This window comes from Zeus faber (genome assembly GCF_960531495.2).
Source record: "Zeus faber genome assembly, chromosome: 9".
In the NCBI taxonomy this organism is placed as follows: domain Eukaryota; kingdom Metazoa; phylum Chordata; class Actinopteri; order Zeiformes; family Zeidae; genus Zeus; species Zeus faber.
In genome coordinates this window covers 13726622-13748846 of record NC_137197.1, presented here as the reverse complement: position 1 = coordinate 13748846, position 22225 = coordinate 13726622, and the positions used below count along the sequence as shown (strand labels likewise).

The window sequence follows — 22225 nt, the reverse complement described above, 5'->3', positions numbered from 1 at the left end:
TTCTGTTATTACTTGAATTATTGTTTTGCTTGGTTTATCTTACACGGCAGACAATAAGTAATGCTGTGGAAGCAACTTGAAATACTTCTTCATTTTTTGCCGAAAAGGGAGGGATTGGAGGGTAGATCCTAATCCTGAACACAGCGGAACTGGACCCCCTCCCCACCCGGCCGTGTTGAGTGACCTTTCTCAGGAACAGAAACAAAAGGAGGCTGTAAGCAACACGGCCGAGGGAGCAGAGACACCATCGTTCATCTGCATCTCAACTGTTTTCCTTATGTTTCCATTGGGGAGATACAGGTAGAGAAGCAGAGGAGATCAGCGGCCGCCATGGAATGAGGTGAGCAGAGGAACACTGGAAACAACACATGTAGAATCTGGTTTGAGTTGAAGTACTTTCTCTCTGTGGTTTTTATTATTTACTTTATTATTATTATTATTATTATTATTTTATTATTATTATTATTATTATTGTTATTACCATTTATATATATATATATAAATATTTATTTTATGCTTCATTTGTTTCGGCGCCTGTAGCATTGTAATCACAGTAAATATTACGACAGTGTTCTCTCTGTAAGTTCTAAAGTTTAGAAAATGCTGCCAAACCTGTGCTTCCCGCTGGGGATTAGTCAAGTGTTATCCGTATCTCACCTTCAAATCAATACATTATCTTCAGTTATTTATTATTGTTTTTAGAATGACCATTAATCTTAAAATTCAATTCAGTTAACCCCCCTTAAATTGAATGTTAAGGTACGTTTTTTTTTTTTTCCTGTTAAAACTTAAATGGTTGAGGCGCGTGGGGAAGGAAGAGCATTGGAGGCCGTTTCTCCCGTTCCATCTTATCCAAATAATGTCCAAGGCAAGTTCAAATAAACATCAACCTTCTTATCTAAACAGTGAACTAAGTGAACGGGTAAATGTATTTCCTCCGAGGGGATCGAGACAGTGCAGTTCAGTTTTGACAGTGAAAGAAAAGCGCCTTTCCCGCCATCAGTACAAACACAAATATTTAGTGTAAAAGATCAGATTTAACAGATTTTTTTACGACCAGATCGATATTCGGCTTTATCCACCTCGACAGCTTTCCTGAGTCGGGGTTTGTTTTTGACAAACACAGGGACATTCCTTGTCCTATAACCTTGGAAAATAATTGAATTAATACAAAAACGCAGAATAACTATATATATATACAGTATATAAATGGGTGTGAGGAAATACACAGTGCTGCCAAAGTGGGGATTGGGGAATTTCGGCAGCAAATAATTTCGCCGGACATCAGCGGGAAAGCGTTACTTCTCAGAACAACTCCATCCCCAGCCGAGGCCGTTCCAAACAATTAATCTAGATTGACGCCGTTTCCTCGCCGATCACACCCATTTCCTGCAGAGAGCTGCGTCTCCGCGTAACATTCCACATTCCGAAACGCTCTCCGAGTGAAGTTCTTGTTTTTTTCCCCCTCTTGATTGCGCTCGGCTTCCTTCCCCCTCCTCCTCAGGCGCCCTGGCGTCCGAGATGGCCTTCGACAACCACTCCAGCGCGGCCAACCGGAGCAACTACTGCCGCTTCCAGGAGGAGTTCAAGTACCTGCTCCTGCCCATCAGCTACGCCCTGGTGTTTGTGGTGGGCCTGGCGCTCAACGCCACGGCGCTCTTCGTGATCGTGTTCCGCACCAAGCACTGGAGGCCGTCCACCATCTACATGTTCAACCTGACCATGTGCGACACGCTCTACGTCTTCACGCTGCCCTTCCTCATCTACTACTACGCCGACGAGAACGACTGGCCCTTCAGCGAGCCGCTGTGCAAGCTCATACGCTTCCTCTTCTACGCCAACCTCTATGGTACGGCACCACGTTGCGCCGCGGCCTCCAAAGAGAGTACAAAAAAGTACAAAAAAAGGCATAGTTGATTGAATATGACCTAATACAATAAGATTAAAGTGGTAATCCGTAACGTTATGTCGTTAAAAACAAAAATCGAAATGTGATATTCGACGCCCTGTATTCATTTATCTGGCCTTTATGAGAAGCAACCATTCGATGTATTTGCGTTTTTAAAAATGCAACGCGCTGCTCCACGCGACGTTCCCATTGTGGGCGGCGGGGTCCGCCTTCCCCGCCAAAAATGCACCGATTGATCAGGCGTGTGCGACCTAAAGGCAGAAGAAACGGCAGCCGTGGTACATCCCTTTTGTGTTGGATGTTTTCTGGGGCTACAACATTTATTGGATTGAATACATTGTTTTTTTATATTCTGTATTTTGAAATGGTGCAATACCAAATTTTCTAATACATTTCCCTTGAATGGTTTTCCACGCGTTAGAAGTGTGAGGAAAAAAAAGCCTAATATGCGGGGGGGGGGGAGTGGTCCCTTCCTTTACAATGCACCGCGTGTAATAGATGAAACGCTCTATAATTAGATGGGATGATTTGATTCAACAGGCTTTTGCCGAAATCCTCCCACCTCTGCGCGCAGGTTCCATTCTGTTCCTGTGCTGCATCAGTCTGCATCGCTTCATGGGGATCTGCTACCCGGTGCGCTCGCTGAGCTGGGTCAGCGCCCGGCGGGCCAAGCTGGTGTCGGTGGCGGTGTGGGCCTGCGTCCTCCTCTGCCAGGCGCCCGTCCTCTACTTCTCCCGCACCCGGTGAGCCGCCACTCTGCTTCGCCTCGGTGGAGGGATCGAACCGCCGCGTACGGGAGGGCGGTCCGGTTTCCCCCTTAGAGAACCGATAAGAGCGCACGCCATCACTCGTACGGCCGCTCGTGTTGGGGTTCGTCCTCGGCGGTGATTTACCGTTGCTTTTCTTACCCGGCGGTGGCTGATTTCGCTCGGGGTTGACGCAGGTTTATTCCGACGATCAGAATCCGCTGCGCGGTTGGGTAGAGTCGGGTATGGCGGACTTTAAACCCTTTTTCACAATAAGAAGTTGTGTTGCATACTGGGTATATTGAGTTGAAGGCTATATATAAACACTGTTGTATTTTCTCCCTTTAAAGAAAAGGGAAAGTGCGATTTAACAGTTTTTATTTTTGGCTCACTAACATAGGAGAGATAGGTAGGTATTGAAATTTGGTGTTGAATGCCACAGAATGTTAGAGATCCTCTATACAGTGCTGTACAGTATACTGTACAGCACTGTAGCACGGGGTCACCAGAGGTCACAGGAGGGGCTGTGAGAACAATTCAGTGGTAAACGAGTGCCAGTGAAAACGATGTACTGCCCCTTTGAAACAGGTGGATCTCAGATTGAATCGGGTTTGATTGAGGGAACCCGTTCTCTCGTATTCAATGCAATTTGCTCAAAACCGTCAAAAGCATTTAGCTTGCATTTAAATACCCACCCCAGACTTTTTGATCAAATTAGGACAAATAAACAAGCAAATGATGTTCACACACAACTTAAACAAAGAAACCCTTATTTGCTTAAAGGGTTGAGGGAACAGAGGAGGTCTGTTACGACACCACCAGCCCCGAGCTCTTCGACGACTTCCTGGTGTACAGCTCGGCCGTGTCCGTGCTGATGTTTGCCCTGCCCTTCATGGTGGTGATGGTGTGCTACGGCCTGATGGTGCGCAAGCTCCTGGAGCCCGGCTGGGGGACCGGCGGAGGGGCGGACGGAGGGCAGGGCGGCCTGGCCGCCCAGCGCACCAAACAGAAGGCCGTGACGATGATCATCATCGTGCTGGCCGCCTTCATGCTGTGCTTCCTGCCCTTCCACCTCACCAGGAGCCTGTACTACTCCTTCAGGTACCTGAGGCAGGTCCAACCCGAGCAGGTGAGCGCTGAAACTTCAAATGTGTTGTCCATCTTTTATAATGTCAAAAATCAAACCAAAACGAACCCCTTCTTCATACGTGCTGTTTGATGTCCCGTCCAGGTGAGCTGTAGCTTGCTGGAGGCCTCCAGTTTGGCGTACAAAGTGACCAGACCTCTGGCCAGCGCCAACAGTTGCCTTGACCCCATCCTCTACTTCATGGCAGGGCAGGACTTTCGGAGCACCATCAACAAAAAAAACAAGTTCAAAGCAGAAAAATCTGACAGCGCCAACGCAGCGTTGACGACGCAATTATGATGCAATACATACTTTTTTTTTTTTTTTTTTTAATCTAAGAGACTGTGTGGGTCAAAGTAGGGAAGTGAAGAAGCTGGAAGAGTCAATCAAGCTTAATCCTCGGGCGTCTCGGTCGTTTTTATCTGCGTTACATCTTTGGCTTTTGAGCAACACGGTAGATGTAGCTTGAGTTAAAAATGTATATTGTGTTGGGTTTTTTTTTTTTAAGTGCTGTGAATGGATGTTACTAATTATGTGGCAACAACAGTAAATATCTTGTACAAAACTCTTCACAATTGTGATGCTGTGTTTTCTATGCTTCTACAACAGGCTACCCTGGGACTATAACGGATCTTCCTGTTCCTGTTATGAGCTCTCTAGGGAGTGTTTCAAACCGGGAGCTTTAGCTGTGTCATATATGTATTTTTGTAAACTTGTCGATAGGTGCTGTGAAGCCAAGCGGGTTTTGCTTCCATATTGACCCGGCGTAGTAGGACCAACGTTTATTTCAGTGCCACAAGGCAAAGATTTAATATTCTGTCTGTCTGTTGCAATCAAAAGATACATCCGCCAACATTGAAATCCAATTACAGCGACTAACCACAAGAGGGCGCTGCTGTGATTCCAATGTCCGGGTCCGCCAACAGTACGATCATGGAAAAAAATGAGCAGACTGGAGGGCAAATGAAAATAAACCTCTTCTTTATTTCAAGAAAAAAGTTTCAACCAGGAAAAATGGAATTACCATAAAATCATAAAGACTACAAAATGGATGAGATCAATGGGTTTGACCCTTTTTACAGCTTTTTTTTTTTTACATGAAATCATAATAATAATAATAATAATAATAATAATAATAATAATAATAATAAAACTAGTGAAAAAAACATAGAAATGCTTCAACCCATAAATAGTATCCACTCTTCCAAATCTTTATTGCAAATTAGTAACTTAAATAGGCAGCTAAGAAGAGTCTATCATGATGAAGATAAACCCTTTAAAAACGATCCTGATGCATACTGTAGGATGCACCTGTGCAGCATAACTAAGAGAAGTCCACCACTAATACTATGCAGGAACCCTCCCGCTAATGTTCTTTTTCCTAAAGAAAAATAACAGTTCAAGCTCTAATGGAATGACATTTCAGTGTTTGTGTTTGTGTATGTGTTTGTAGATATGTACGCATTTTCTTTTTGGGTGATAACATTAATTTCAAGCTTTGGACTGGAAAACCGTGTGGAAATTTGGGCTTTCCTGTCAGTAAAAAACACCTGAATATCGAAAAAATGTCACAGTGATGCTGAAATCCCGAACTTTTTTTTTGTTTGTTTGTTTTTTTACAGTTTTTTTGAGATCCATCCACTCGGTACCTCCAAATTCTAATAAAATAGGCCAAGTTTGAGTTTGTTTGTCTACACCCGCCTACAGATTTACATATGTGCAAATATTTACATGTAATCACAAGCATCGTCCTCTAGGGTTTTTGCATATTAGTGTCTTTCCCGAGGCGGCAAAAGGTTTATTTTTATGATGTATTTCAGGCCTGAAACCCCTCCGGGAAACACTTTCGGTCTCTCCACGGAGAGGAAAACAAAAGTGTGTATGGTATATGTATACATTACTCAGTGAACATTTCTTCCACTGTCATTATGAGCTCAGTGCATGTTGAGCTTGCTCTTTGAAGCCGACCTGAAATGTCAAATTCCGTGGAAGACGGAGGATTCACGAGGAATTCAATAACTGCAATGTAAACCGCTTTCACGTCTGACCTGCCTCGCGTGCTCTGCGGCTCCGTACGATAATCCTGCTCGATCACTGTATGAGGCGTGTCTACTCGTCATCTGTACATATGCACAGTATTTACAATGTCTGCACTCCCACAGGGAATAATATTTACATTTTAATGTGTGTATGTGCGTACGTACGAGGATGTGCGTGTTACGTGTGTCATTTTTCAAAAGGAAGTCCCGAAATTCATACAGTAGTCTGAGAACACATGTGTTCGGTCCCTGCCACTTTAAAAAAAACATCGTCACCGTCCTTTTTTTAAATGTGGGTTGAGTGGAGCATCGGTACCAGTGGTTGTCGTGGTCGTTCACCAGCATCGACCCGACATTGGTCCAAATTATTCCTCCGAGACGACGGGCAATGGTGCAGCCGCAGCTTTTAAAAAAATTATTCTGGGTCAAACCCATAAATACTGTCAGGATCTTTGCCGTAATAGACCAAATTATCCTTCTTTTCTCAGTTAGCTGCAGTCGACATATGAAAGAGAAGGTTTTTTTCTTTTTTTGTCGTTTTTTGGGGTACGGTTACTTGATGTCCCCTCAGGTTGCCGAGTCGTCAACCGGTGATGAGGTCATCTTCAGCGAAGGAGCGCCCGCAGCCGGAATCCCTCTTTTCACCTGATGGGACGGAGGAAGGGAAGTGAGAGAGATGAGTCCGGGACGGGCAAAGATCCAAGAACCTTTTCTTTTTTTCCCGTCTTCCAAAATACATTATATTTCAACAGAAAGGTTCCGAGCGTGGAAACAACAAGTTATCACCATAGACGAGCGGTGTCAAATTAAAATCATCCATCTCTCAATCCATGTGGGGTCAGCTCTTGGATGTATTTTAAGATGAATGTCAGAAGTTGTGAAAGGTTTCAGTGTCTCATTTCCCTTCCCGGCGACAGAGGAACAGACGTGGAACAGCGTGTGCGTTACTGTTACATAATTCAATGTGGAGCAGAAGCACATGAGCCACTGGGCTCCCTGCGCCCACATGGGAGTCCCCTGATCGCCCAGCAGCACTTAGGCTGTCAGAGGCAGAGTGCAGCGGAGGGAAAGAAGAGAGAGAGAGAAACGGAGGAAACAAAAAGAAGAGTCGTATAAGTGGGAAGAGAAGGGGAAGGAGGGATAAAGACACAGGGGGGGTCGGGGGGCGGAGTCTCACCTTCTGGAGCTTCCTGAAAACGAGGAGAAGGGATTCCCTCCAAACAGAGAGTTTCGTACCTCCTGGGTGGCTGCTTTGGTTTCCAGGGTGACAGGCTTTTGTTCCGGGATCTGGGCGACTTGGAATCTGTTCGGGTGAAGCGAGGAAAAATAATTCAACATTGCGTTGAATGTGTCCATAGGATCCTCTGTGTTGGGTGGATTACACTACAAGTCCCGCAATTTCATTTGAAACTCGCTTTTCTTTTTTTTTCTAAACATCTTTTCAGCAGGTTAATATAGGTCTCTGAGGTCCCCAAAACATGTTTTTGAAGTTGCTGAAAATACCACTCAGATTATGCATTCTAGCCATTCTAACATGCCTCAAAACCCCTCCTGTTCCAGACAGTGTGACTTTAAATGAAAACGAGCAGCTGCTCCCCATGCCCCCTCCCTTGTATGAAGTACATCAACTTCCCCTGATTTCACCTCGTCAGTCCACCAAAATCATTTTCTGAACAAATTTGAGGTGCGAAATGAGTAATCCAGTTGCTGAATCTTCACTCATATAAGATCTACAAGGCCTCATTTAAAAGTTTGTTGCCACTTTTCTTGGCCGTGCTTCAAGCTTGTTTGTGTGTCTGTTTCAGTTTGTGTGTTGGTCATGGGACCCAAATGTATGTGCCACGAAACAACAAGCAATGAGAAAGGGAGTTTTTCATAATAGGTCGTCCCCTTCCTTGTCCTTACCTCGCCTTTGCTCTAAGATAGTCAAATTATTATTTTCTCAAAAGTTTGCCTTCTTCTGGTCCTGTTGACTTGTTTTTTTGTTGTTCACTTGATGTGGTGGGGATTTTTTTTATATCCCAAGGTGCTGTTATTTTTTGTGAATGTTGTTCCAAATCGAAAGTTTCCCGCAACTAACTTACTCCTTGCGCACGTGGTGTACCCCGCCACCGACATTGTAAACAGCACATAGAGGACCACATACAGTACATAACGCATATACTTTGAATGGCTGTTTCTTATAAAGTGCCAGCTAAAGATTTCCTTTTACACAATGTCACGGATTATCACTTTAATGTAACTTTTGCCTTTATCTACCTACTATATGGGTGTATTGCTTGTGCACAGTTTAATGGTATTGAGTTCTGCATTTCTGTGTCTCACCGTCCCACAGAGAGCACCGTCAGCTCCCCTTCCTTCTTCCTCTCCCGTCCCTCACTTGCCCCCTCCACCTCCTCGTTCAGGGCGACGTTTGGCACAGCGGCCTGCAGTTGGGGTTCGTCCACACACACTCCCCCCAGCAGGAGGCTCTTGCACTGGTCGACGCCCGCGTCCAGGGAGGGCAGGATGAGGTTCTGGGGGGGCTTCAGGGGATCTTTGAGGGTGGCCAAGGGAGGTATCAGGACCGGGGGCCATTTCCGCTGGGCACAGCGAGAGCAGCGGTAGCCATGCTTGGGGGCGAGGCCGGACAGGCCAGAAATGGTGTGGAGGTGAGACTGGTGGGGGCAGAGCCGGGGGAGGGAATGGAACTGGGCCAGGGGGGAGAGCATGGGGAACCTGGGGGAGAGAGGAATGACTCAGTGTTTATAGATAGACAGCCAGACAGACAGACAGACAAACAGACAGATAGACAGATAGACAGATAGACAGAAAGATAGATAGTACTTAAAAATCAAACCCTTAAATTCATGAAAATGAAAATATGTTCACTCACAATCATTGTATGATGTGTTGATTTGGTTTCAATTTCTGAATCGACTTCAGAAATGTAATGGTTGCACAGTCAAAAATATATGAATTTCAAGTGAATATATTCATATATTTTACACTGGTCAAAGAAAAGAAAACATTTTATTTGAGATATAATTTTTTTTGTTACTTATACATTTAATAAATATATTATAAATACCTCAAATAGAAAAGTTACAGACAATACCGAAAGCTCAGCAAAAGCCATGTTTACTGTATCTTTCAGAAAGATTGTTATATAATAATGTAATAATTTGTTCCATTAAGTATCTTTCAGACGGTAAACGGAAAAGTTGGCGGCAATCCTCATTTTGAATAAAACGGGAAAAAATATCGATACAGAGCCACATCGCGACATCGTGCCCACTACCCTGCGGCGCGGCGGTCGCTCTGTCCCCGTGGTCTCGCAGCTGAAATGTTCTGCGGCTGCACATTGTTCTTTTGTGCGGAGCGGAGCGACCAAAAGCGAGACGGCTGAATGCAGCGGGTCCGGACACTATTGTGACGAGCAAACGACCTTCAGTGAACCCCGATAACCTTTGTTACCCCCGCCCCCCCCATCCCCACACACAGAACACAGACAGCTGAGATTTCCAGAGCTGTGTGTGTGTGTGTGTGTGTCTGCGTCTGTGTGTTTGTGTGTGTGGTGGGGGTTGCATGTGTGTGTCCACGTGTATGTCCAGAATGTTCCAGAAGCTAAAGCTCATAGCCTGCAGTAAGCAATTGAGCAGCGTGTTTCAGGAAGCCGTCAGATTCTTTTGGAGCAGATTTGGCTCCGAATAATTATTACTCACACGCAATTTTTTATTCCATTCATTCCCACCCCCAGCGCTAGAACCGCTTTATGCCTTTCTGTTTATTCTGCCATTAAGCCGAGCAGCTCCGTGTGTGCTTTGCGCGGGGACCCGGAGCAGGATATTGCTGCCACAAATCACAGCCGGTAACTGCCGCTTACATCCCGCTAACTATGTGAACGCCGCCGAGCTTCCTGATACACGGCGCACAGAGCGTACACCTCCTGACTCCACTGTTCTCCACAAAACAACGCACGCTCTCCAGACACAGACACAGCGTTCGCCGCAAGGAGCTGAGTCACCGCTCATTGTTCTGCTCCGACGTCGTTTCGTCTAACCCTAACATATTTGAGTTAGGGATTTCTTTAAAAGCCTTGAATACGTCAACATTTTGTTTCAACCATTAATGTCGTATTCTATCTTTCACCCGTTTATTAAAAATGTGCCCGGAGTTTCACCGACCACAGACCGAAGACAGAGAGTACAAGGAATCTCAGTTCTAACTTTACGTAACTTTGATACGGCGTTCTATTCCAATAATAGCAGCCACTGACATCTGTTCACCACGCAGATAAAGCAGATTACCCATGAAAAACATTCACAGGAAGCTTCCGGCTTTAAACTTCACGTCTTACTTCCAAACAGTTCATTCCTCTGGTTGCTGACTCTCCTCTGATAAATGCCATCATGTTCTTTCCTTTCCCCTACATGGCGGCATGACTCAGCAAAAGCTACAGGATATCAATGTTGTATGTACTGTATGTATTCATGTACATGTACTGTATGTGTGTACAGTGCATGTACATGCTAATGTGTGTGTGTGTGTGTGTGTGTGTGTGTGTGTGTGTGTGTGTGTGTGTGTGTGTGTGTGTGTGTGTGTGTGTGTGTGTGTGTGTGTGTGTGTGTGTGCGTGTGCGTGCGTGTATGCATGGTCTCCTACTTGATTGACGAGCCTTTGTTCATGGCCATCTGTTTGGTCTCGTATTCCAGCAGAAGTTCCTCAAGTGCAGCAGCATTTTCTATCACACACACACACACACACACACACACACACACACACACACACAGACACAGACACAGACACACACACACACACACACACACACACACACACACACACACACACACACACACACATACATACACAAAGTTGAAATTGATAAAGAAATCTGATGGAAGCAGTCAATACCTTTATTGTAACAAATCTAACATGAGGACAATCTCACAACTAGCAGTGTGGTTACAAATCAAATCAACTTGGAAACCCGTGGATAACTGTAACTCGTCAATGACCAAAACAAATCCAAATCTAATCTTAAAAAACGAAGCACGGAGTGATGCACCACATGAACTTACAAGGGACAAACAGAGAGTATTCTGAATAATAAACGGGGCTGCGCTCGCCACAGCCACATTTGGGTGCGGCAGCATCCTCACTCTAACCCCAGACATTACTTCTGCCTCGCACACCATGTTTACACCTGTGTCTCCGTCTCGAGCTTTGGGCTGACTTTCACTGCACGGGACACGAGACACGAGACAAGGCCGAGAACGGAACCTGCGGAATGCTTGCTCCTCTTCAACCACATAAACCCTCGACTTAAGGCTTTTTGCAGTGTGATTCTCACGCTTTCTCACATCAAGGACCCTCGATTTGATAGGCATTAGGTCCCCGACCCCATTGATAAGATTTTGTTTCTGGGTACCCAATTTGAGAAAGTCTTTTTTGTTAGATAATGATTTAGTGCAAACTTCCACACCTGTCTATAGTATAGTTAGGGAGATGATCTAAACAGTCATTATTGTACACTCTCTAACGGAGCTAACGTCTTTAAATGAAATAATGGTGATGTTTAATTATTAATAATTTTGCCGGTAGCCCCCTGTAACCCCTCATATGACCCCTGGGTTGTCCCCGGACCCCATGCTGAGAACCACTGGTCCAAGAGGACTGTTCGTAGAGGCCTTACCTTTCTTCTCAGTGATGAGGCGCACAAGGACGCTGATGGTGTCTTCGTTGGGGTCGTCAGGTACGTATAGACATCCGTTAGCTGGAGGGAGACACAGAGAGAGAAAGGTTTTAGTCCACGTGAAGCCTCCATAGCTTCCCAAATGGGCTTCAAGAGGCTCCCAGATGAAGCTGAACTGATATTTGGAGGTGGAGAAAGCAGAGAGACATCATCTACATAATTTCATTTCTTTCTGATTGTTGGATTCTTCAATGAAAGTTTTCAAAGGTTTAACATTCATGTTTTGGTACCTTGCTATCGAAGGGCTCATCCTATATTGCCTAAATTACAGTAAATTAAATGTATTCGGTTTTCAGTAAGGGATTTTTCCTGTTTATTAAAAAACATGAAACTCTTTCTGAGGTCAGATCTAAAATACAAACTGACACTCATATTATACATACCAATTTATATTTTGCTTCTTTCCACAGTAGGACCTGTTAGGTTTGTGCATGGCTTAAGATCAAATATGTATCACCTCAGTAACCCCCAGCCATCCCATAATAGCACAGTGACGTGGGCATAGGGGTGAGGGTGTGAATGTGTGTGTGTGTGTGTGTGTGTATGTGCTAGTCTGTCTGTGTGTGTGTGTAAGATGAGGGGGGGGGGGGCCTTGCTCAGCTATCATGCTCTAGTCATCACCATGGAAGCACACAAAGCTATGTGATTGTGTGCGTGCGTGCGTGCGTGCGTGCGTGCGTGCGTGCGTGCGTGCGTGCGTGCGTGCGTGCGTGCGTGCGTGCGTGTGTGTGTGTGTGGATTAGTGGGGCTCATGCGTAGGCCCATGGTATGTCAATGAGACTGTGTATCTATAGTTTGTTCTGAACACAAGAATGTGTGTCTCGATGTGTCCGCGTGTCTGTATGGGAATGTGTGTATGTGTGTGTGTGTGTGTGTGTGTGTGTGTGTGTGTGTATTTCTGTCTTTCTGCATAAGGGAAGGCTGTTGTCAGGCTGTCGTAACAAAAAGCTCTGTCTCCAGGGTGGCGGTTGCTAGTCGAGGACAATAATGTGTCGCATGTGGCATTGTGGCGCTCACTCAGATTCATTTATTCCTTCAGTCGCTCATCCAACGCTGCGTGACGAGGACGCATATTCCCACTGAAATAACCAATTACCCTTCAGGTCAGGTCAGTTCAGTGTGACTGGGCAAAATAAAAACAAAAAACCAAACTTCTATGACTAAATGGGGCATGGGTTGAAGAAAAGTGACACAATTCAATTCTATTATTTAAATTTCTGAATCGATTTGAAATAATAATATGTATCACTATGTATTGCTATATTATATATATATATATATAATAGTTAATAATATTACTATATAATATTGTAATATCGACACTTTGTTTGGAATTTATCAGAACCATGAATGTCACAAATTGAAATATAATTTTTTTGTATTAGACTGAATTTGTTCTGTGAAATATTTTTCAGATGGTATAACTGAAAAGTTGGTGGCAATTCCTTGACCCTTTGTGATAAAATCAAATTTAATTGAGAGATCCTGCCCAACACCCAGCCCTATAAGTGAACATTGACAAGCTCTACATTTAGCTTTTATTTCTACAGCTTGTATTTTATTTTCAGCTTCTATTTTTCATGTCCTGGTTGAACAATTTTGCTAATTCAAATTTTGAGCAAAGCCACGGATTCCAAATCGCCATCTCAGCCTTTCCATGCCCGGCGCTATCATCTCGTACACCTTCGCTGTTCTCCGGGGCCCTTCCTTGGCCTCCGCGCCGAGGCGGCGCCTTCTGCAGCCTCCGCTTTTAGACCCACCAGGCGAGCAACCCCGGCCCTCCGCGCAATTCGCCCCCATGGGCCTTCCCCCTGAGTGGAGATGCCGAGAAAAGTGCAGCGGCAGGAGGTTTGTCTCCGGCGCTCGCCCGGCCAGGATCCGAGCGGATCCGCAGCCGGCCTCTCTGTCGCGGGCCCGCAGGTGCTCTGCGACGGAGAGGCGTGCGTCACGACCACAGGGAGGGGAGATCAAGAGAAAGTGATGAAGTGAGGTGTCTGCGACCTGCCCTTCCTCCTCCATTACTGTTCCTCTCGCACCAGTCACTACCTTGACCTTTCCTTTCATCCTCTACCTTCTTCTTCTAACTTTCCCTGACGTGTAACCGTGTCCCCTACTCCCGTCCTCTCCCCTCCGCCCTCGTCTACACTTTATCTCTGCACCACTGCATCGTGCGGGCACCGAACTAGGCAAAAGGGGGACAGAGAGACGGGAGAGGGGGGAGAGGGGGAAAGAAGGAAGGGAGGGGAGAGAGAGGGGGAACGAGGGAAGGGAAGTGTGAGGCGATCCGTGAAGGAGGCAGCAGAGAGTCTGTCCTGGAATCACCTCGCCTGCACCGGGAGTTTCTATACCGTTTCTATTTTGGATTTTATCGGTTACGCGTTGCGACACATTATGATCTTACGCAAAGCCTGCGAACGAGATCAGGAAAGAAGTGATGAGAACAGAACAGAGGAGGGAGGAGGGGATGGAAGGAAGGAAAGTAGCTTGTAAATGACAACCAGGGAGGGACGAGATAGGATCGGAGAGCAAAGGAGGATAGAGAGAGAGAGAAAGAGAAAGAGAGAGAGAGAGAGAGAGAGAGAGAGAGAGAGAGAGAGAGAGAGCAGGACAGACAGACAGAAAAGACAAGGTGAGGACCCGATTGAATAATTGATCTGGGAAAGGGGAGCTGGACGGAGGGTCTCATGTTCAGACGGGAGACAGAGAAACGCAGCGAAGGGAGGGGAGAAGGAGGGACCAAGAGAAGAGAAAGAGAGAGAGGTGGGGGTGACGGAGTTTCCTTCGGACACAGGGACCTCTTATGTTTCACAACAGTGCTTGTGGAAGGAGAGACCGGCAGGACACTGAAACCAACAGGTGGAGATCAGTGGCACAAGACTGACGTCACCTTCACCCTGAAGCCTTCTCATACGCTCACATTTTCTACAACGTCACGTTTCTTTGCGTTCCAATGTCAAAGCAAATTTAAAAACGATTAAATCAATATTGCTTAGTTGGCTTTAGATTACATTACATGAAAAAAAACAACAACTTAAAAGCACATTTCCCTAATATAAATATAGTGTCTCTGTCTACAGTGTTTCCATTCTCACGGTATAAACATGCATAGCTGTATGATTTGGGAGACAAGCATTGCTGAGAGTCGCAGGTTCAATGAGTCGACACAACATTCATAAAGGTAGAAATAAAACTCCCATCATGCGGCTGTAAAGCATATCTGCTTTCATCGGGTGCCAGAGGCACGGCAGCCCGTTTCTTGGAAGCTCTGTTGCTTGAAGTAGTAATTCACATTTAACTGAGTGGAAATGTCCTCCCGTTATCATTCCGCATTAAGCTACTTTTACTTTTACTTTTGTAAGTGCCGGGATAAAATATCATAAAAGGTTATTTTATGTCAACATCCGGTGAATTGTAGCTAAACCAGCATTCCTCCACTTTGGACAGAGGGACGCCAGGCCGCATCTAGCTGGAAAGGTGAGGAAGTGGCTCCAGATGCCTAATGTCTGTGGTGAACAGGCCGACGGTACACATGGCCACTTGGCTATCGCACTATTTCACTCTTGGCCAACTGGGCTTCCTCACAGTACGTGACAGCAGGTTTTGTGTTCTGGCCAGGAAACACTGACCCCAGACAGTATGCTGCTTGTTGGATCCAGTTTAGCGCACATATCTGCATGCATCCACCTTGCTACAAGGGCATTTGAACCCCACAGTAGCAGACGGTAATAGACCTCCTTGCCAAAGCATAACTTGGATGGTTCATGGGGGTATGTATACATAAGAGTAAAAATGCTCCAGCTAACTGTAGGCTTACCACATAGCATGTGATATGAATATGTCTGAACTCTATGGCGTGAGATAGTTTGCCCGCTGCAGAAAGAGGGTTAATATGATTCCACAGTGAAAATCTTGTAGAGGCAAACCAGCTGCCTGAGGAAAGTGAAAACCACAAAGAATTCTGTAAGAGTATATTCATCTACTAATGTACTAGATTCATCTAATCTGCTTGTGTAAACTTGTGTTTTATGCATTCTGTGTGGGAGTAATCGTAGTTTTTTTTTGTTCTGCTTGGTTTGTAGATAAATCTGTACAAATCAAGTTTATATTAGCCGTAGTACATTATTATAACTACCTTAGGTCAAAACTAACCACAGTTATTTCACGTACTGTATCAACTTTCTGGATCACCTGGACTGTGCAAGGTAACACCCCAGCCATATGGACGACCCCGAGGTGGCGATTATCGAGTTAGAACACAAAGCTGAAAAGCAGCATAAAGGGACCATGCTGGGCGTTACACCTCACATTGTGTGGAGGGCAACGCAGGTGTAAAGAGCAAAGAAAAAAGTGTTCCATTGTTTGTTTTTTTATGGCTTCCTTGTCACGGATTGAAACTCAGTATTGATGCTGGGTTTTTCCCTTTCTCACCTATCGAGAGAGCGTTTCAGGCCTGAAAAGAGCTTCCAAAGAAGTATGTTTTTTAGCGGAGGAGCTAAAGGGAAGTGCTCTCGTGTTGCACAAAGGCTGCGTAAAAAACAAAGGGAATGGGTGTGGTGACGATTGTTTTATTGCTTGATCAGACCGTCTGTGTCCCTTCTCTGTCCACCCTGTTTCACTTTTTTTTCTTTCTTTCTTTCTTTCTTTCTTTCTTTCTATTTCTCTCTTTGACACAAGAGGGGTGTGTAGGTGGTTGAGAATTATTTTCAAATGGGAACAATGCTAAAATAACAGTGCGTGCCTCGGAAAAGAGAACAGAAGGGCCTCTTCGGGGGGGGGGGGGGTTATTACAGACTTTTATTAGAGACTTCTCTCCAGACACTTTTTGCACACGCACCCAGTGCCCTCCTCACTTCCCTCTCTCCTCTCCGACCACACTATCCTGGAGACTTCCCCTCCAAACAGACAAACTCATTTACATTATAACAATCAACTTGAACCCCGTCTCCTCTCCCCTCTTCCCCCACAGTCATACACACACAGACACAGCGTGTTTGTTCTTCATATTTAAAACAGGTCTTGTTCAATAAGCAAATCCGACAGCAGCTCTAGGTCTCTGGTACAATGTAGACTCATATAAAACACATTTGAATTACACATACTGTAGATAGCGACGTAAACACACCCTTCAATTCCGTCAATCTACAAAATTCAGACTGAATCCAAACACTACTTTTAATAACTCCTCAGACCCATTTCATCTGCTGCCCCGTCCTCCCTTCTAGAGACAACTCTCCGTCAGTCCTACCGTCTTTTTGCGGCGTGGCGGTCTCCTCATCCCCGGCCTCCTTCTCGGCGGTGCAGCGGTATCCCTTCTTCTTCAGGATGTTGCAGATGAGAATGCCCAGGAGGCCCATGACACAGAACACCGGCACCAGGGCGAACACGGCGTACTCGGCCGTCTTCTCCTCGGTGCCGCGCACGGCCGTGCCGTTGACGGACCCCGTGCCGGCACCAGCCGAGCCCTTCCCCACTGTGCGGACCGCTCTGATGCGGGTGGCTGGGGGGGTGAGGTTGGAGAAGGTAAGGGGGGGATACTGATACCGGAGACTATAATGTATACTCAGTGATCAGAAGGTAACAATTTTACTTCTGATTAAAAATGCCATGAAAAAAGTATTTGTTTTTTGGTCTACGATAAGTGGTGACGCAAGATGCAATTGATATTATTTTGGTATTTTTATATTTAGATTATGTTTTTTAGATGTATAAACTCAAATGGCTGTACGCACCTTTTACACACGGACTTAAGGTGGAAACTTTCTCAGTGGCAGTAGATTGTAATCTGTTAAAGAAGACACATTCACACACACAAATAAATACAAAAATAAAAGAAAAAGCATACTGTGACAAATAACTATTTTTATATCATTATATCTATATAGTCCTCAAAACCATTTTTGCAGCTCTCTACTGAGAATAAAAGGTGGATGGAGAGACAAGGGAGGAGAGGGAGAAAGATATAATAGCAAAGATATGACTGTGAAAGTGGATGAAAGTGAATGTCACAGGATGAAGTGAGAGAAAAAGAGAGGGGTAAATGAAAAAGAGAAATTCCTGCGGTCGTGTTCTACGATGCAAAGATGATTCTGATGAAGTGAAACAGCTTGAGGAGAGGAGCTGGAGTTGCACCAGGTAGCACCACGGTAGAAAGAGACCAATAGAGAGACACACACAGACAGATGGACGGAGCAGAACGTCTCTCACCCGGGCAGACAGTCTCCGCAGGTGGCGTCGGACGTGGAGCTTCCCGGTGTCTTGACCCTCCGGCCTCGGTCCCCGCAGGAGGTGTGCGCGCGGCACCGCTCGGAGTCAGAAGCGTCTGAGAAGGTTCCCTCCGCACAGCGCTGGCATCGCACGTCCTCCTCCGGTGCCTGGCTCTGCCCACAGGCCTGGAAAGCAAGAGAACACTTCCAGAATGAGGGGAAAAAACACCAACAGCTACAATGCAGCTGCTGTTTAAAAAGCTTAACTGGTGATAGGGCCCTGTTTATTTGAGGTCCGGAATCATATGCCCATTAGACCAGCAGTAAGTGTCCTGGTATCTGATGGGAGGTGATCATCCTCTTCCTAACTACAGAAAATCACCAAAAAAGTAAACAAATCACATGAAAAGAAGAATCCTTTACCAGTTATGGATCAATGTGACAAACAATTCAAACGCTGCTTTCAGGAATCACTGATTACTTGATGTTTTGTGATGACTCCTTGGTGACTTTTTACACTATTTTGTCACTACCATTTTTCTCAATTTATTTGACTACACTTTATTTGCACGAAGAGTAAGGATGTCAATGGTTACATGACACTTGCTGTGGTGTTATACTTTGACAAATACACCATTTTCAAATTTAAATCCTCAGCATATTGTAAGTTTCAAACATCAAACAGACTAACACATCTAGAAAAGTGAGTGTTTTAAGTAAACCAGTGATTGTCAATCTAGGGCACAGAGAAACCCAAGTATCGGTCATAATTTAGGCATTAACACACATGAGATGAAGTTGAAGATGACGTTTTGGAATTCACACAATTTTTATTAGAAGATAGAATGCGAAGCCCCATCAGCTCTGCTGTAGAGGCTTTTTAGGGAGCTCTCTCTGTCCCTGGCTTACCTTGGATGGCTCCAGGCCGGCTGGGCAATGCAGACACACGCAGCCCTCCCCCCACCTACACTGCACTGCTGCAGTCCCTCCACAGCCAAAAACCTGGAAAAAGCATGCACACGCACACACACAGGCTAGTGAGTCATGGGTACAATACATGAACTTCAAACTCACCTAAAATCATAAGACACACTGGTCCTATTTCGAACCTTTCATTCACTGTGCATGAGGGAGGGAGGTCTAATTATACAATTAGGGCTGCCGCTAAATAGTCAAACAAACGTTAGTCTTAGTGAGAGTCTTAGTCGACCAAGTTTTTCATTGGTCTGTTTGTCGCAGGAAAAAAACAAAAAAACTCCATTGAGGAGCTGTGCCTTGTCAAAATTAACCCTTAAACCTATATGGCTGGACGCGTATATGAAACGCTACAGGGCTTTTTATTTGAAACAAATTAAAACAAAAATAAGTGTTCAGTCCCTTTGCTGGTTGTTCTGACACATCAGAAGAATAATTACAGCTTTTGATGAGCAGCTTTTGCCGGTAATTAACAGGCGGCTCGTTTGACGCGCGTGCGCCGCGCAGCCTTTGTAAATTTAATTTATATTTTAAAGGCTGGTTCTAAGTTCATTGTGTTGGTGTAAGCGAGTAAGGTAGTCCATGGCTCGAAGCGGAAGCGGCAAGGTCGGGGCAGGGTGGCGAGGTAAACGGGGTCCTGGCTGGGGGAAGGGGCAGCGAGTAACTGAGTCCGCGGGCCCGGGAACTGAGTCCCTAATGAGGGGACGTCAAGGGTGGGAAAATTATCTTACGTACCCCACATTTCAATGCAAATTATTTCTATATGTAATTTAAATGTGTACATTGATAAAATAATAATGGGGCCTAATAAGTCTAACCGATGTAATGTTTAACTGGTGTAATTAATACGCGGCTCACTTCGTGAACGCAGCACTTGTAAATCAAATTTCTATATTTTAAAGGCTGGTTATTAGGTTTTGAATTTATCTGTAAAGTAGCACAGTGTTAACAATGTTAGTTATAGCATTGTTTCTCAGCCCTGGAACTCAAACCATTTTCTGATGGCCCAAAAACATATATTGAAATAATAAATAATAAATAAATCATGAAATTTCGATTAGTCGACTAATGGCTTGAACTCACAACTAATAGTTGACTAGGAAAATCTTTAGTCCGGGGCAGCCCTATATACAACGCACTATATACAGTATACTCACACACTCAATAGTGTATATTGTCACTTACTCACACACAAAGACAGACAGACAGACAGACAGACACACAGACACACAGACACACACACACACACACACACACACACACACACACACACACACACACACACACACACACACACACACACACACACACACACACACACACACACACACTCACCGTGAGAAGGACAAGAGCGGAGCAGCAAAGGTGGTTCCTCATCATCTTCAAGGTATTCCTCTATGTACATATGATCTAGACGTGAGGAAAAGCTGCAGGTTAGACCTAAAGATCAGCTGCAGACTTAGAGAAAATGTAGTATCAATTTTCAAAGGTCAGCATCCATTACTAGTTTTGGGGTTCTTATTTTGTATGCTTCAATTGCATATGCATCATGCTGATATTTCAATTGGACACAAGCACACACACACAAGCACACACACACACACACACACACACACACACACACACACACACACACACACACACACACACACACACACACACACACACACACACACACACACACACACACACACACACACACACACAGTACAAAACACCTGAGTCACTTTGTGACTTCTCCAGGGAACACCAACTAGAGCGACAGAAAAGTACGGAGTAACTTCAGGTGCTGTAAATAGCATTTAACATGAATGAAGTTCCTTTTCTGGATATTAGTGAGCAGAGTGTGGATTTTCTGCTGCTATTTTTGTGTCTCAGGCTTAGGTGATTCAAAGCTAAATTACCTACTGTTATACAACACACTTATTTCTCCCCTCTGCATGACTCAATCAACAGTGTGCATTTTAAACCTCTAACGTGAGCAACCTCTGACATGTGTATCACTGTGGACACTGAGGATTTTCTTGGAATCTCTGATGGGACACTCCCATCAGAGATTTGAAATTTGACTTGTACAGGTACAGAGGTACAGAGATATGCATACAACCAATCCACACACACACACACACACACACACACACACACACACACACACACACACACACACACACACACACACACACACACACACACACACACACACACACAATTGGCTGTCGTTAATAGCAAACAGTCCAATATAACACGTTTCAAATCCCCCAATTTTACATTTAGCATTAATCACTAATTTGCTTTCGCACATTAAATTATTGGCAGAAATATGTGCCAATATATTTGAATCACATAATTTGAATTTGTATTGTTGACCTTGAATAACTGTATTGAAAATAACTGATTCTGAATAGCATCATTTGAAATTGAATTTGTTCATTTGAAACTGAATTCCAATAAACTTGAAACTGAATGTTATATCATGAAATTTAATTAATTTGCTCTGAAACTGTATTTGATTCACAGTGTTCTCTTTTGTTTCATTCAATTACAATAAATACATCTAAAATAAAAACACAGTTATTATTGGTTTTGTTTGGAGAAATGGGGTGTAAGGACGCATAGGCGATCGGGCAGCGCTCAGTGGAGTAGAGATTGTGGCGCTGCCAACCTTTTTTAAATTTGTATTCTTTAGAAAGGTTAAAAATATGGGATATTTACGGGAAAATAAAAAACGGGAGGACTTACTGCTACCACACAACTCTACGATCACTCACATTACGTTTACCAAAGAACACCAACACTATAACAATGTAGTTAAGTAGTTCCTTCACTCTTAAAATAATTATGTACACAGTCTTGTACCTCTGCCTTTTTTTCCATTTTTCAATTTCTTCGCTCTGAATCAAATGTTTTATGGCCACGATTCATCTCTTAGTTGGTTGGATTGGTTCCAGGCTTAAAACTCTTTATATAGGGTTTTCTGAAACATCAATGGAGTGAATGAATGGGAAATTCAATTCCGGAACCGGAGCCGTTCAAAAAGTGGGCGGTCACTGTTGAGCTCTATAGTCGTTACAGTACTTGAAAAGGAGTTCTGTCAATCTGCACTCGATTGCTCTCCCTCAACGACCCGGACGTGTGAGACGCACTGAGCTGAAATTAAATTGTAAGAGCTGAATTTGAATTGTGAGAACTGAATGAATTTTCAGTGAGGATCAAATTGTTTCAGAGCAAATTAATTGAATTTCATAATACTACATTCAGTTCTAGTTCAAGTTTGTAGGAATTCATTTTCAAACTTATAAATAAAATTTCAAATCATGCTACTCAGATTCAGTTTTTCAATGCAATTATTCAAGTTGAGTTATTCCAATTCAAATATAAATGATTCAAATTAAGTTCCGATTGACACATATTTCTGCCCGTATTAAATGCATGTGTTGGATTTTGCATTTGCACGTGCTTGTATTGGACCAGCAGCTATACCAGCAGGAGGCTC

At 44.3% G+C, this 22225-nt stretch overlaps 2 protein-coding genes across 4 annotated transcripts in view; one reads left to right on the top strand and one right to left on the bottom strand.

Annotated features, from left to right (window-relative positions):
- The first annotated feature begins 216 nt into the window (after positions 1-216).
- p2ry2.1 (purinergic receptor P2Y2, tandem duplicate 1) lies at positions 217-4265 on the top strand. The gene is made up of 5 exons (XM_080006537.1): positions 217-340; positions 1505-1849; positions 2484-2652; positions 3439-3784; positions 3887-4265. The coding sequence occupies exons 2-5, from the start codon at positions 1522-1524 to the stop codon at positions 4079-4081; spliced, it is 1038 nt and encodes a 345-aa protein (XP_079862663.1). The 5' UTR covers positions 217-340; positions 1505-1521; the 3' UTR covers positions 4082-4265.
- Positions 4266-4745: 480 nt separating this feature from the next.
- The window catches only part of relt (RELT TNF receptor), a 31139-nt gene continuing 13659 nt past the window's right edge, over positions 4746-22225 (bottom strand). For 2 of the 3 annotated variants that reach the window (XM_080006529.1, XM_080006528.1), the window contains exons 2-11: positions 20068-20142; positions 18667-18759; positions 17759-17961; positions 17284-17336; positions 16800-17051; positions 11495-11575; positions 10465-10543; positions 8146-8538; positions 6998-7123; positions 4746-6465 (exon numbers count right to left, since the gene is read on the bottom strand). In XM_080006529.1, the coding sequence (XP_079862655.1) occupies positions 6462-6465; positions 6998-7123; positions 8146-8538; positions 10465-10543; positions 11495-11575; positions 16800-17051; positions 17284-17336; positions 17759-17961; positions 18667-18759; positions 20068-20112 (1329 nt within the window). In that variant the 5' untranslated portion in view covers positions 20113-20142 and the 3' untranslated portion in view covers positions 4746-6461. The remainder of the gene's footprint in view (positions 6466-6997; positions 7124-8145; positions 8539-10464; positions 10544-11494; positions 11576-16799; positions 17052-17283; positions 17337-17758; positions 17962-18666; positions 18760-20067; positions 20143-22225) is intronic. The other variant, XM_080006530.1, reaches the window with a different exon arrangement.